The sequence below is a fragment of the Erythrolamprus reginae genome, chromosome 2 (assembly GCF_031021105.1).
Source record: "Erythrolamprus reginae isolate rEryReg1 chromosome 2, rEryReg1.hap1, whole genome shotgun sequence".
Classification (NCBI taxonomy): Eukaryota; Metazoa; Chordata; class Lepidosauria; order Squamata; family Dipsadidae; genus Erythrolamprus; species Erythrolamprus reginae.
The window spans coordinates 61,078,623-61,094,739 of record NC_091951.1 but is presented as its reverse complement, the minus strand read 5'-3'; the positions used below and the strand labels follow the sequence as shown (position 1 = coordinate 61,094,739).

General features: G+C 42.1%; 1 protein-coding gene across 1 annotated transcript in view; it reads left to right on the top strand.

Annotated features, from left to right (window-relative positions):
* The first annotated feature begins 3,313 nt into the window (after window positions 1–3,313).
* The window catches only part of EIF4E3 (eukaryotic translation initiation factor 4E family member 3), a 31,990-nt gene continuing 19,186 nt past the window's right edge, over window positions 3,314–16,117 (top strand). The window contains exon 1 of the mRNA XM_070738235.1: window positions 3,314–3,565. Within this exon, the coding sequence (XP_070594336.1) occupies window positions 3,384–3,565 (182 nt within the window). The 5' untranslated portion in view covers window positions 3,314–3,383. The remainder of the gene's footprint in view (window positions 3,566–16,117) is intronic.

Sequence of the window (16,117 nt, the reverse complement as noted above, 5' to 3'; positions counted from 1 at the left end):
ACCTCAGATTGTGTCCCCTTGTTCTTGTGTTCACTTTCCTATTAAAAACACTTCCCTCCTGGACCTTATTTAACCCTTTAATATATTTAAATGTTTCGATCATGTCCCCCCTTTTCCTTCTGTCCTCCAGACTATACAGATTAACAAAAAAATCGGTGAATTGAGCAAGATGTGCTGCATGAACCTCAATAAAGCTCAATAAAGCTTTTGAGCTGAATGAGCATGGTTTCTTTTTCTGGTGTCTATGTATATATTGCTGGCAGTTGTGGATGGCATCTTCAGAGGCAGAGTACTTTAGGGAGTATTTCTGGGAAACCCACAGGGAATTAACAGGGACTTTTAAGTCCTGTTCAGTCCCTGTTGTTAAAGCCAGTATCAACTAATCTGTTATTTCTGACAAAATACTGCCTATATCAGGATACTTGGGAGTATCTTAAAATTTGAAGATTCGAATATAAATCATTAAAGCATTTTATATATGTTTAGTGAATACTTGTATCAAACTGGCAATTTAGAGTAATAAAAACTGGGTAGGAAGCTGAACCAAAAGCCTAAGTAAACATAAGTTTGAATTTATCTTTGTATTTCGAGTTTCTTTAAAAACAGTAAAACTTTTCAGAAAACCTTACATAAGTACATGTACAATAATTACGTTTCTATACATGCTCACTGAACTGAGACAAATACTAAGCTACCTTTTTTTTTACTTAGGTAAATCCAATGTTTGCCTTCCCAATCTCGTGACCACCAGTTGTATTCCAACTGCAATTCCAAAACACTGGGCTCCATCACCACGGAGACACCATTTGGAAGGTCTCTGTTAATGTATGAGCAGAGTAATCCTTGTTTAACAAAGTTGTGCACACACAGAAACGTTTAGATTGAGATTAGTTGGGGACAATTACTCAACCTACCACAGATATACTAATTTGAATTAGTTTACTTTGAGAAATAACATATTCAGACAGACAGTCTAAAGTCATACACATAGTAAGAATAACAATCCAAATATTACCGAGTACATAATCTTTGTTACTAGTTGTCTTTGTCATACTCAGTAAACAAGGATACCAAGCCTAAACACATTTTAGCGATCAAACACTTGTAAGAGCTCATGTTAAGACTTACAAAGTGGCGCTCAAGGCGGCAAGATGCGCGTATCATGCCGCCTTGACTGCATCAGCGGAATCTCGCCTGGCCGTTCTGTTTAGGGTGACCGGCTCCCTTCTTAACCAGGGGGGAGTGGGGAGCCCTTGCAGAGTAGTGCCAAGGACTTTAACATTTTTCACTGATAAAGTCGCTCGGATCCGGGCAGACCTTAACTCTGATTGGATAGCAGAGTCGACTGACAATGAGTCAGTTGAGGTGACTGGGGCCCGTACTTGTCCATCTGTCTGAGAAGAGTTTGATCTGGTGACACCTGATGAAGTGGACAAGGCCATTGGAGCTGTGAGTCGGCTGGCGGGACCAAGGGGAAGAGCCTTCTCTGTGGCGGCCCCGACCCTCTGGAACCAACTCCCCTCAGGGATTAGGACTGCCCCCACCCTCCTTGCCTTTCATAAACTTCTTAAAACCCACCTCTGCCGTCAGGCATGGGGGAACTGAGACATCTCCCCTTGCCTATGCAATTTTATGTATGGTATGCTTGTGTGTATGCTTTTTATATAATGGGGCTTTTTAGGCTTTTAATGTAAAATTGTTATTTTAGACGTAATATTAGATTTGTTATTACATATTTTTTTATCTCTGTTGTGAGCCGCCCCGAGTCTGCAGAGAGGAGCGGCATACAAATCTAATAATAATAATAATAATAATAATAATAATAATAATAATAATAATAATAATAACTACAATACAGAGAGATTGCAGAGAAAACACAGAGCAATCCTAACAGTGAGTAGGCATTGACAATGAGTAGCTCAGACAAAGAGAAACAGAGAGGGTGATTCAGAGAAATAAACTATGAACTCTAGCTCCCTCATGTGGTAGTCTGTAACACCTGCAGCCAATTAGTTAATTATATTAATTGGATTTTAGTAACTTATATTGTATATTGTTTTCTTTGATGTGTTGTGAGCTACCCCCAGTTCTCAGAGAGGAGTGGCATACAAATTGAATGAATGAATGAATGAATAAACATTGTCAACCCAATAGTTATGGGCAGAGTCCCAACAGTCTCATCTTGAAGAGGGGCCCTAGTCAAATTTACTAGGGCCACCAGGTATAAAAAATGCTTGAAAGCTGCTGCCAAGTAGTGATGGTTCAGATTTATGCTCCCTTGATCGACAGCCCTGCATTTACAGAAATGAACAGGAGAACCGAATTGCACCTTAGCAAAATCATATGTAACCCTATTCCAAGGGTGTGACTTTTTTCCCCAAGAGGCAACTGGTCTCTTGGGGTTCTATTTTGAAGATGTTTCGCTTCTCATCCAAAAAGCTTCTCGGATGAAAAATGAAACGTCTTCAAAGAAAAAAACTAGAAAGTCCAATTGCCTCTTGGGAAAAAAAGCACCTTTGGGACAACCAGGACCTGGGTGACTGAGAATCTCCACAGACAACCTTTACCTGTCTACCGTCACTCCCCCTCCCCCCGCCATCTCTTCTTGCTTGGGTTGTATTTCAGAGCGCCCACATTTTATTTATTTATTTGTCAAAACATGTACAAGATAACAGGTGTGGTATAAACGTAAACAAAAGCAAGTAGGTGTAGGTAAATTTGGACAATAGGCCAGTAAAACAGGGACGGTAGGCATGGTGGTGCACCCCCTTTACTGACCTTTTATGGAAGGGGTTGAGGTCGACTAAAGTTTTTGGTGTATGGGGCAGAAACCATAGAATCAGGTAGTGCATTTCAGGCATTTTGTTGTGAGCCGGCATGGAAATCTTTAATAACAGTAACAGTAACAATATCAATAACAGAGCACTCTGTTTCTGAAGTTATATTTTCAGCAGTCGAATTTCAAGTGGTTTACATTGAGTTTGAATCCATTTGGTGCAAGTATGTTGTTGAGGTTGAAGATGAAGTATTCATTGACCCGTAGAACATTTTATGAAGTAAATCTAGATCAAATCGAAGGCGGTGTAGCTCTAGGTTTTCCAAGCCCAAAATTTCAAGTCTGGTGGAATAAGGTATTCTGTTATTTTTTGACAAGGTATTCTTGTCAAGCCGGTGTCGGCAAGCGCTTCACACAGCGTCGACTCTCGGTCGAAGAGGGACTCAAGAGCCTCACGCATCTGCGCAGGGGCGGCCTAAGCCAAGCACCGGCACATCGAGGAAGCCAGAGGGCCCCCTGGTGCCCGCCGGCCGACGATGCAGCGAAGGCGGGCTTTTGCCGAGCGAGGCGGCGCTGACTCAGCCAGGGCCGAAGGAAGCGCAGGGCAATGGCGCTCAGCCCCCCCGAGCGGCAGCCGGGCCCGCCTGAACCCCCATGCCCGGCGGCGCCCCAGCAACAGGAAGACGAAACCGACGCCGAGACCACCCTCGACCCCCAGCAGCTGCGCAGCCTGGAAGCGGAGGCCGGCGGGATCCCGCTCCACTCGCCTTGGACCTTTTGGCTCGACAAGTGAGTGCAGGCGGGTAGAGACCGGATGGGGAAGCGGGTGAGAAAAGAGGGAGAAGCCGCTGCCTGCGCCCGGGCTCGGCGGTGGGGCGGGAGGGCGTCGTTCCCGGGCTCCCCGCGCCGTCGCCGCTGCCGCCGCCGCCTCCGGTGCCGCCGGGGAGAGAGTTGGCCTTTGTTGGCTTTCTCCTCGGCCCTCCCCCCTTCCCCACTGCGCCGGCAGGTCTCCCGCTTTTTCAAGGGCGAGGAAGGCGAATTGCCCAAGCCCAGGAAACCGGAGTCTTTCTTGCTCCCCTTTTGGCTCAGCATCTCTGGACCTCAGCCGGGTTCCCCTGGGAAGCCGCGTCTGACTACCTGCAAAATATGCCCTCGGGCTACCACCTCAGTCTACTGTCGTTCGCCTTCGGCTATTTCTGGCAACGTCGAAAGCCCCCGCCGCAGCTGTCACGATGACGGGAGAATAAGTAATTTTGAAAGCGAGGCTTTTAAAGCAAAACGCCGAGGGGTGGGTGAGGGAGCTCTGCGGTGGTCACTCTTTTCCCCTCCCCCGCAGGCTTGTAAAAGTGGGCAGAAATTCAACAAGTGCACCTCCCTCGGATGCCCACCAGAGGTTTTTTTTTTTGGAAAGCACAAGAAGGCTGGCTTGACTTAGTGCCTCACCTCTAAATTTTAAAAAGTGCAGCTTGTTTGTGGACAGTTTCAGAGAAGGTGTGTATGAAGATACCCCAGCTATCTAATAACACAGGTCTAGGGGGGGGGTTGTAATCATCGCAGTTGACCTTGTACTTTTCTGAATCATTTTTTTGTTCCAATTTCAAAAATGTATACAGTTTTTCTGTAGCAGGTATAGTTTCCACAGAGCAGCATCATTAACATAAAGTATAGGACAGTGTTTCCCAACCTTGGCAACTTGAAGATATTTGGACTTCAACTCCCAGAATTCCCCAGCCCCCATTTGCTGGCTGGGGAATTCTGGGAGTTGAAGTCCAAATATCTTCAAGTTGCCAAGGTTGGGAAACACTGCTACAGGACAGTGATGGCAAACCTATGGCACAGGTGCCACAGGTGGCATGCGGAGCCACATTTTATTTATTTATTTATTTATTTATTTGTTGGACTTGTATGCCGCCCCTCTCCGAAGACTCGGGGCGGCTCACAACATGTAAAACAGTCACAACAATCCAATTAATTAAAATTTAACGATTTAAGAAAAGAAACCCCATATGATAACAGACACACACACAAGCATACCATGCATAAATTGACGTGCCCAGGGGAGATGTTTAGTTTCCCCATGCCTGACGACAAAGGTGGGTTTTGAGGAGTTTTCGGAAGGCAGGAAGAGTAGGGGCAGTTCTAATCTCTGGGGGGAGCTGGTTCCAGAGAGCCGGTGCCGCCACAGAGAAGGCTCTTCCCCTGGGACCCGCCAACCGGCATTGTTTGGTTGACGGGACCCGGAGAAGGCCCACTCTGTGGGACCTAATCGGTCGCTGGGATTCGTGCGGCAGGAGGCGGTCTCGGAGATATTTGCTGGCACACGAGCCATTGCCCTAGCTCAGCTCCAATATGCATGTGTGTGCCGACCAGCTGATTTTTGGCTTGCACAGAGATCCTCCAGGGGGGATGGGGGACAGCATTTTTACCCTTCCCCGGCTCCAGGAAAGCCTTTGGAACTTGGGGAGGGTGAAACACGTGCCTACTGGGCCCACCATAAGTTGAGAAATGGTCTGTTTCCGGTTTCCTGAGGGCCTCCAGGGGTGGGTAAAGCTGTTTTCACCCTCCCCAGACATTGAATTATGGTGTGGGCACTTGCGCATATGCGATAGCACACATGCACACTCTTTCGGCACCTGAGGAAAAAAAGGTTCACCACCACTGGTATAGGAAATATACTAGCAACATTAAGAAAACAGTAACGTCAATATAATCCAATAACGTAATAACAAATTTTGTGTGATAGAGCAAAACTAGGCATATTTTTGCAATCAACACGTCAAACTCCATAAAACAGACATATTTCCTTTGCTGATAATTTTTTTGTGTTGACCAGTATCATTCATCTTTTATGGCTTAGCTTTAGATATAAATTGAGTTACCGTTCCCCACCCCTCACCCCAAGAATTACAGTTGGAAGGGACCATGGAGGTTTTCTAGTCCAACCCCCTTCAGGCAAGAAAGCCTTGTACCGTTTCAGACAAATGGTTGTTGAATCTCTTCTTAGAAACAAGTGGCTAAGCGGCTTGATTCTAGTTAACAAAATCAGAGAAAATGGTTGACTTTTGATATTTCAGGCAAGTTTGCTGAACTGAGTGCCTGCTTCTGAATTCTGAATATTAAGCATCACACTAATGCTATTTTAGAGATTTAATTCATTTTTCTAGAGGTCCATGACCTATCAATCTTATCCTAAATATTTATTTGTTTGTTTATTTATTTGTGCAATTTATATGCCACCCAACTCCAATTGGACTCTGGGCGGCTTACAGTAATAACAATAATAAAAACACAGTGTAAAATGGATCACAATAACAACAATAAAAACAATATAAAAATGCATTAATAACCCTTAAAAACCAATGGTCTCAGGCCCGCCGGAAAAGCCAAGTCTTAATGGCATTCTGGAAGACCAGTAGGGTGGGGATAGTGCGTATCTCCGGAGGCAGTTAATTCCAAAGCGTTAGAGCCACCACAGAGAAGGCCCTGCCCTGCTGTCCCGCCAACCAACATTGACGGATGGGACTTAGAGAAGGCCCACTCTGTGGCCCCTTATTGGCCACTGGGGAGTATGAGGTAGAAGGCAGTCCCATAAATAGTCTGGTCCTGATGTTCTGGACTGCAAATTCTATCATCCTTACTAGGATATTTATGATGGAAGATCTTAGGGGTTTATTATTATTATTATTATTATTATTATTATTATTATTATTATTAATTTGGGGTTGTGAGCCACCCAGAATGTGGCATAAGATGGGTGGCTATTTGTATATTTAAATAAATTAAATAAATAAAAGTTTACTGATGGCAGTTATACCCAGTGTATTTTAGAGAATTTCATAATAGTAAAAACTGCCTTAAAGTAGGGATTCCCTGGCTGGAAAAAAGTATTTTAGAGTGCTTTGATGTGAAAGTTTTGTATGTATCTCACTTACCCAAATAATGAAGATAATTTAAGGGGAATGTTAAATGGTTTGGTTGGTTTAGTTGAAAACACATGGGAGACCTTCAGGATATTTGTAATAGTAGTTTTAAAAAAGATATACTAGTTGAATCATAATTATCTTTAAGAAGAAGCATACACCCTAAGGAGACTTATGGTATTCATCCTCTGCCACTCCTAATTCATTATAGTATTATCTTTTAAAAAAATAAAATCAAAGACTAATAGGCAAGGCTTCTAGATAAAATTCTTGCTTGCACAGGCCTGAGCTAGTTTTGAAGGAATTTAAATTTTGAATTTTACTACTTCCTGTTTAAGCATTATATTGCTTTTTTTTAGTCTATAAACCTGACCACTTTAGTTCAAGCTGAACTTTTAATAAATTGTTATCTGTCCCATACTTTCTATCTTGATCTCTTTCTGCATTCTTTCTCATTCAATATTTTAAAATTGGGCTGCCTGAGAATCTATACTCCCTACATGTTAGTAAACACAGAAAAAACACACCCCTTGTGCCCCCTCTCCATTTTGCTGCAAACATAATCATTTCTAAAAATAACAAAGTATTTTTCTGGCACATTTATAAATCATGTTGACCTTTTCCCAGATTAAAACTCCCTCCATCAAAAATAATGTCAGTAATTCCCAAATTAGGCAGATATGCTTGTTTGTACTGAATCAAATGATGGTTGTGATTTGTTCGGTTTTTTCTAATTCCTTGATATCCCAACACTTATTTCCCTCCCAGCCCAGTCAGGTCATGTAAAAGTAGTTGAGTTTCTTTACAGAACTGGAGTTGTAACTTGAGAAAGAAAGGAGTCCTTAAGGAATAAACAGCTTCCTCTGAGGCAAGGCACTCTGGACTAAAATATTTAGGACCAATTGTATTTTATTAGCACTCTTGCCTGCTAAAGAGCTTGTCAATAGAAAAGGGACAAAACCGGATGATTGGTTTCCCATTTGAAATTTAAAATGGAGTTCAATCTGACTTTTTAAATTATTGTTGTGAGCCGCCCCAGTCTTCGGAGAGGGGCGGCATACAAATCTAATAAATTGAATTGAACTGAATTGAACATAGGGTCATAGAGTGCTGATTTATGGCACTTATTTTCCCATACATATTAATTTGTTACTTAGTGAAAGTCTCTAGGTATTTTGAAGTATCACAAACAGTTAAAAGTACTTGGAATGTAAGTGTACAGGGAATAGCATTCTGTACTCCCAGTTTTCCTTCCTTTTTTAAAAAGTTAGATTCCGGCATCTTCATTATGCAATTAAGCACAAACCATTATAATCTCATTCTGGAGTACTTTTCTTCCCCCAGTCATTAAGAGGCCACACTGATTTGATGGCAAGTAATCAAAATCACGATGATGATAAGGATGCCTAGATTGGCACTTATTCCAGACTGATGTTTTCTTGCAGTCTTTGAATTGCACAGGTCTTAGGTCAGATTTTTTCTTTCTTTCCATGAATGTGTCCCTGTTGATTGAAAAATAAAGGGCTATAATAAATACCCTGCTCAGAATGTTATTTTGGAATCAAAACCAGTGAGATGGAGGTCACAGATGCCAACATCAAAAAATCCTGGTTTAATAATTACAATTGGGATTAGCAATCCTATCTCTTAGCAGAATGGTCTTTAAATGAAACAACTCATGGCCATACCCAATTTACAATTTCATCTCTACAGGGATTATTAAGTCAATCACCTAGGGCAGGGGTCCCCAACTGCCGGTCCGCGGACCAGTACCGGGCCACAAGGCATGTTGCACCGGTCCGCGGAGTCAGCAGCTGCTGTGGAGCCGGCGAGTGCCAAGCTGTTTCCTATCTCTTTCCCCTCGCGTTCACTCAGGACCGCCGTTTCCCTCGGGCTGAGAAAACTTTTACTTGCTTGCTTGCTTTCTTCCTTTCCTGTCTTCTCTTGTCGAAAGTGGTCTATTTCCTCCTTGCGAAGCCCTCGCAAAGCCCTTGCTCTGCCTGCAGCTCAAACGGAAAGGCTTTGGCATTGTGCAGCTCTTTTTTTGCTAGGCTCCCCCACCCTATTCCCGGGGTCCTGGGTAGGAGCGAAGCCAGTGGTGTGCGTGTGACCATGAAACCCCCACCACCAGCTCCGGTAATTTTCTTTTGGAAGGATTCCTTGCTGCAAGAAAATTACCGGATCTGGTGGTGGGCACTCCAAGCAGGCAGCGATCACAAAGGAAGGTGACTGTGTCCATGGAGGCACCTCCCCCTCCTCTGGGATTCCTTGCTGGAATCCCAGCCGGAGCGGGCGATGGCGGGGGGGGGTGTCCTCTGAATCTGCTGAAAGGCAAACGGCGGTCCCGAGTGAACGTGAAGGGAAAGAGACAGGAAACCGCCCCTTCCTACACTTCCTCCCTCTGTCACCTCGGTTCCCCCGCAAAATTAAAAAGGGGGGGAGGGAAGAGAGACAATGGAATGATAAGCTATACCCTCATGCTTAATCCCGCCCAAAACCACACCCCTTTCCGCCCCCACCAGGCCATAGAAAAATTGTCTTGCTGAAACTGGTCCCTGGTGGAAAAAAGGTTGGGGACCACTGACCTAGGGCTATTAAACATGGTGTTACTACCGATAGTTCTTGACTTACTATAGGTAGGCCTTTAATTACAATCACAGTTGAGCTCAAAATTTCAGTTGCTATCCCCCCCTCCATTTTTACACTCTTTTTTGCTATGATAGTTAAGTGTACCATTATAGTTGTTAAAGGTTATGTTCCTCCATTGAATTTGCTTGTCAGATGCTCCTAGGAAGATTGCAAATGACAATCCCAGGATCCCGGTACCCTGCAACCATTGTAAATGTGCTCTGGTTGCCAGGTGTGTGAATCACGACTAAAGGGATACTGAAGCTGGCCTTAAACCTTCATTTTCAGCACTGCCCTAAGTTTGAAGAGTTGTTAAACAGGGAAGTGGTGAAACTGGGAGGGAGGGAAGGAGGGAAGGAAGGAAGGCATCAAAGACGTAGAATAGTGAGAATAGTTTAAAAGGTCTTGTTAAAATGATGAGTTCTTCTCCTGCATGAGAGGCAGAATGAAAGCGAAGAAACCACTGCAGAGATCTCTACTGTTCATTTATGTTTCAAGGTTTTTAATTAAGTAGAAGAACATTCAAATAGACAAGATTCCAAAGTTAAAGTATAATCTCCGTTTCGGACTATAATTCTGTAATAGAGAGATAGTTGAGTAAATATTTTCTAAAATTAGAGTACATGTACATTTCCTGAGAATAACCATAGTAGCTAGAAGACTATTAACAATATTGCTTGTAGTAAATATAACCCCTTATGTATTGTTTTATATAAAACAATACAAATTATTGTTTATTCATATCTGATATGAATTAGATTCACAAATATGTAGAGAATTGATGGAATATACTCTTGCAAATAATATCAGAGAAGATAGTCATAGTAATATTGAAATTAAGAACAGGATTTTTCTAAAATAATTTCCATATTCAGATAGCCCTTGGTTGGCAATTGGAACCAGAATTTTCACCACTAAGTGATGTAGTTGTAAAGTGTGACACCCTATGACATATTGTTTAGTGAAGGTAATAGGGATAGTCTTGTTGTCGTTGTAATCCCAGGACCATGCAGGCTGTTAAGTGGGAGAAAATTGTGGGTCAGTGTGCAGGAGTCGTGAAGTAGGATTGCTATAAACAGGCGCGCTACTATGCATGGGGGTGCCATGGTAGATGGAGGGTGCTGCAGGGAGGGGCAAAAGAATGTTGGGATGCCATGTGGATGTGTGTGCTATAGAGCATAATGCTGTGGGTGTGTACATTGTAATGGAGTATTGGCAGGGAGAGAGTCCTACAGAGTATAAAGTGCCTCAGTTTCCCTGGGAGAAACAGTGCATGGGGGGTGCTGACTTCCTCAATGATTTTGCTTGTGAGAAGCTAGCAAGGAAGATAGTTACATCATAATTACTGTGTTATGATCTCTGCAATGTTATGTCACTGGACCTGTGTCCCTCCTGGCTGGTTTCGGCCAGTAGGGAGGTGACATGGAGTTGGGTCCAGGAGATTGCCAACGCTTCATTGAGGGAGGGGTCCTTCCCAGCTCCCTACAAAGAGGCACTTGTGTGCCCCCTCCTCAAGAAGCCTTCCCTGGACACAGCCGTATTAAACAACTATTGTCCGGTCTCCAACCTTCCCTTTATGGGAAAGGTTGTTGAGAAGGTGGTGTTGCTTCAGCTCCAAAGGTCCTTGGAAGAAGCCGATTGTCCTAGGCCCTCGACAGTCAGGATTCAGACCCGGCTACAGCACGGAAACTGCTTTGGTTGCGCTGATGGATGATCTCTGCGGGCCTGGGATAGGGGTTTAACCTCTGTCCTAGTGCTCCTTGACCTCTCAGCAGCTTTCGATACCATCAACCATGGTATCCTTCTGTGCTGACAGGAGGGGTTGGGAGTGGGAGGCACCATTCTACGGTGATTCTCCTATCTCTCTGGTCGGTTACATTCGGTGTTAGTGGGGGGTCAGAGGTTGACTCCTAGGTCCCTACCTTGTGGGATACTTCAGGGGTCGGTCCTCTTCCTTCTGCTGTTTAATATCTACATGACTACTGGGTGAGATCATCCAAGGGCACGGGGTGAGTTACCATCAGTATGCTGATGATACTCAGCTATACATCTCCACCCTGTGTCCACTCAGTGAAGCAGTGGAAGTAATGTGCCGATGTCTGGAGGCTGTCAGAGTTCTGGATGGGTGCCAACAGGCTCAAACTCAGTCCAGACAAGACAGAGTGGCTGTAGGTTCTGCCTCCCAAGGATATGTCCATCTGTCCATTCATTACCCTGGAGGGAATTGCTGACCCCCTCAGAGAGGGTCCTCAACTTGGGCATCCTTTTCGATCCACGGGTGACTATAGAACACCATCTTTCGGCTGTGGCACAGAGGGGCGTTTGCCCAGGTTCTCCTGGTGCACCAGTTGTGGCCCTATTTGGACAGGGAGTCTTTGCTCACGGTTACTCATTTCCTTATCACCTTGAGGTTCAACTACTGTAATGCTCTCTACACGGGGCCACCTTTGAAGAGTGTTCGGAAACTTCAAATTGTTCAAAATGCAGCCGAGCGGTTATGGGCCTTCCAAGGCATATCCATATTTCACCATCACTCCGCGAACTATATTGGATGCCGATTAGTTTCCAGACACAATTGAAAGTGTTGGTTATGACCTACAAAGTCCTCCATGGCATCAGGCCAGACTACCTCCAAGACCGCTTTCTTCCACACAAATCCCAGCACCCGGTCAGGTCCCACAGAGTCGGCCTTCTCAGGGTCCCGTCAACCAGACAATGTTGTTTGGTGGGGCCTAGGGGAAGAACCTTCTTTGTGGAGGGCCCAGCTCTCTGGAATCAGCTCCCCCTGGAGATTCGCACTACCCCCACCCTCCTTGCCTTCCATAAAAATTTGAAGACCTATCTATGCAGCCAGGCTTGGGGCCATTAGATCCTAGCCCCCTGATCAACAAGTGTTTTAATATGTTTTGTGAGTGAATGGTGATGAATGTTTTTAAACTATATTACAGCTTTTTAAATTCTTTTTAGTCATATTAATTGGATTCTTAGATGTATTTGTTATGTTGTTTTGATATGTTGTGAGCTGCCCCGAGTCCTCGGAGAGGGGCAGCATTCAAATCCAATTACAGTAATTGAATGAATGAATGAATGAATGAATGAATGAATGAATGAATGAATGAATGAATGTGACTTTGCTTCTGAGCTCCCAGATCATGATCATGAAGTTGTGATGGCCACAGCTTCATGAACCAATAGTAGATCCCCCTTTCTCAGTGCTGTCGTAATTTTGAGCAGTCACTGAATGAGTTTCACAAGTTGAGGACTGCCTGTGTATTATTTTTTGATTGCTGTCCTTCAATCTCCAAAGCTGCAAACACTAGATTAAAATAGTGAGCCGATTACTTTGGGTTCATTACCAATTAATGCTGTCTACTTAAGCTGGTGCATTCAAAGTCTGCCAAGGTTTTCTAAGCAGATGTTAGGAATACTGCAACATTGTCCCTGGCCCATTTATTGAACTAGACAGCTGTTGGATTTCTTCCAAATCTACTCGCTGAAATATCAGCATTCTTGGATCTCCTGTTCTTAACATTTTGCTTCTGTACCAGTCCGATGTTCTATAAATCAGACTGTGAGCTTATAAAATTCTGCTGCTATGTATTGTTTAATTCCTCTTATGCTTTTCCCACAACTATGATTTGCCCAAGTGTTACAGCAATTAGTTGGCAACACAGATGTTACAGTTATGAAGTTTCATAATTAGTATATCCTCTTGGGCATTCCAAACCTGAGATTTCTTGGAACTGGAATACTGTATTGGATTACATACCTTGCACACACACACACACACACACCCCTTAGTTTTACAAAGTTATTCTGCCATTCTTGCCTGTACTATAAGTTTGTGTTCATATTTTGCAGTATACAGTATTGGTCTCCTAAAATGCCTATTTAAACAGGAAGTGGAAAACACAGTCCATAGTTGACAGTACTTTTACTAGACCCCTCCATAATGCAACAAATGATGTGCAAACGTTTGGATTTCCCAACATTCCTGTTGATCTAAATGGTACATAAAGCAGTATTATATTTATTGATTTGATTTTACTTCTATGCCGCCCAATCCCATAGGACCTGGGGCAGCTAGATGGAAAAGAGAAAAACGATTCAAGTGCTGTGGAATTTTCCTTGGTCACAATCAAGGAAAAGCTTTAAATTGGAACTCTTTTAATAATATACATAGTGTTCTTTCCTTGTGGATTAGAACCCTTAACCTGTTTTGTATTATGGGAAGATTCCGGCATTTTCTAGATTTAGATATATATTTATTTTAACTTGTTTTTAAAATCATAAATAAACAAAATCACTAATTTTACTAATACCTAATTGTCTTTGCTCTCAAATTGTGATTCAGTGCTGCTATCTTCAGAGTATTTCAAGAGAGCCACATTTATTAAACTGCTGTTAAATGACAGTCCTCTACAATGGAAATCACTAGAGAATCACTGTTTAACCCTTTTTTGAAAAATGATTTGCTATTGTCTTTGGATCAACTCAATCGTGTCACATGATGTATTGCGACGTATCACAATGTTTTTTGCCTTGGTGGAGCCGGAGTGGGCGTGGCCTGTGTGTGACACATCCTGCCCCTGGGCCGCAAGATTGACACCCTTTCTATGGTATAACACAAGTGAGAAGTTATTGTTTGGGTCCACACAATCATATTTACTTACAAAAAAGGAAATTTCTCTAACTTGAGAGGGTTAACAAAAGAGACTAAAAGAAAATAACCAAATAAAGCGAAAATATTTACAATGTTTGGACAGCATCTAATATCACAATAAAACCCGAATGTATTCCACAACCAAGTCCAGGAAGTGGTCAGCATGGCACTCGAGCAATGCCCAATAAGCTGTTAAAACTTCTTGGACATTGTACAAAACTTAAGTATAAAACTTTCGGGAGAAATAAGAATTTTCTCCAAAATCAAAACAAAGAGTAGCACCTACTTTGACCAAAAAACTATAAAATCATAATAAGAAATATAAATTAATAACTTCATTAAAGAAAAACAAAGAGTAGCACCTACTTTGACCAAAAAACTATAAAATCATAATAAGAAATATAAATTAATAACTTCATTAAAGAAAAAAGAAATGAAAAGGAAAATAAATAAATTATTTAAATAAATTCAAAGAAGAAAACTAAGAGAAGCAGTCAGGCTGTGTGAAAGGGATGTCCAAGAAGGTTATGGAGATATTTTAAAAGCCTTTGGCAAAGTTCAAAACTCCAGAGCAAATTAGTAACTATGGAGTAAAAAGCCTATCCATATATATATATAACTGGTTTAAAAGCTTTTGCCTTTTAGAATTGTCTTATCAACAGCAATGGAATATGCTTGTAAAATAGCATTAAAAATCTTAGAAAAAACATGGAGATGTGGGAATATATCTATATCTGCAAAGATCATACTTATGCAAGCCATGGTATTTTTTGTGACTATGGAAGTAAAAGTTTCCTTTTTAAAAAACAAACAATGTTGATACTGTTGAATTTTTAATTTTGGAAATTCTGAGACTGCCATACAAGAAAATAAATAAATGGGTGATAGAACAAATCAATCCACAGTTATTATTTGAGGCAATGGCCATGCATACCATGCTTTGGACACATTAGTAAAAGACCTGGTACTTTGGAAAAACCTGGATAGAATTATTAGCAGCAATGGATACCATTGGAAGAACTGAAGATAAAATAAAATTCAGTGATGAAAAAAGTAAGGTTCTACATTTAGGCAAGAAAACCCAAATATATAAGTATAGAACAGGCAGTACCTGGCTCAATAATAATAACTGTGAGAGGGATCTTTGAATCCTAGTGGACAATCACTTAAATATGAATCAGCAGTGTGCTGCAGCTGCCAAAAACAGTCAACATTAATTATCATGAATTAATAGTAGATAAAATCAAGATCACGTGAAATGTTAATACCACTTAATACCATATCACCTTAGTACCACCTTGGTAAGACCACACTTGGAATACTGCATCCAGTTTCTGTTGCCACAAGGTAAAAAAGAAGTTGAGAATCTAGAAAGAGTGCAGAGAAGAGCAATAAAGATGATTAGAGGACTGGAGACTAAAACATTTAAAGAATGGTTGCTGGAATTGGTATAACTAGTTTAATTAAAAGAAGGACTAGAGTGACATGATAGCAGTGTTCCTATATCTCAAGGGTTTCCACAAAGAGGAAGTCAAGCTATTGTTCATGGCACTTGAAAGCAAGGGAAGAAACAATGAATGGAAACTAATCAAGGAGAGAAACAACATAGAACTAAAGAGAAATTTCTTGACCATTAGAACAATTAATCCTTGTCTTTCGCAAATTACTCAAGACCCATCTTTACCGCCAGGCATGGGGGAACTGAGACATCCTCCCCCAGGCTTTTATATTTTATGTTTGGTATGTATGCTTTGTATGATTTTAAATTGTTGGGGTTTTAGATATGTTTTATTTTAATATTAGATTTGTTTCACTGTTATATTGTTCCTATTACTGTTGTGAGCCGCCCCAAGTCTTCGGAGAGGGGCGGCATACAAATCTAATAAATAATAATAATAATAATAATAATAATAATAATAATAATAAGTGAAACAGCTTGCCTCCAGAAGTTGTAAATGCTTCAACACTGGTTGTTTTTAAGAAGAGATTGGTGTAGGGCAGTGATGGTGAACCTTTTTTTCCTCGAGTGCCGAAAGAGCATGCATGTCTGCTATTGCGCATGGGCGAGTGCCCACACCCATAATTCAATGCCTGGGAAGGGTGAAAATAACTTCTCCCACCATTGGAGGC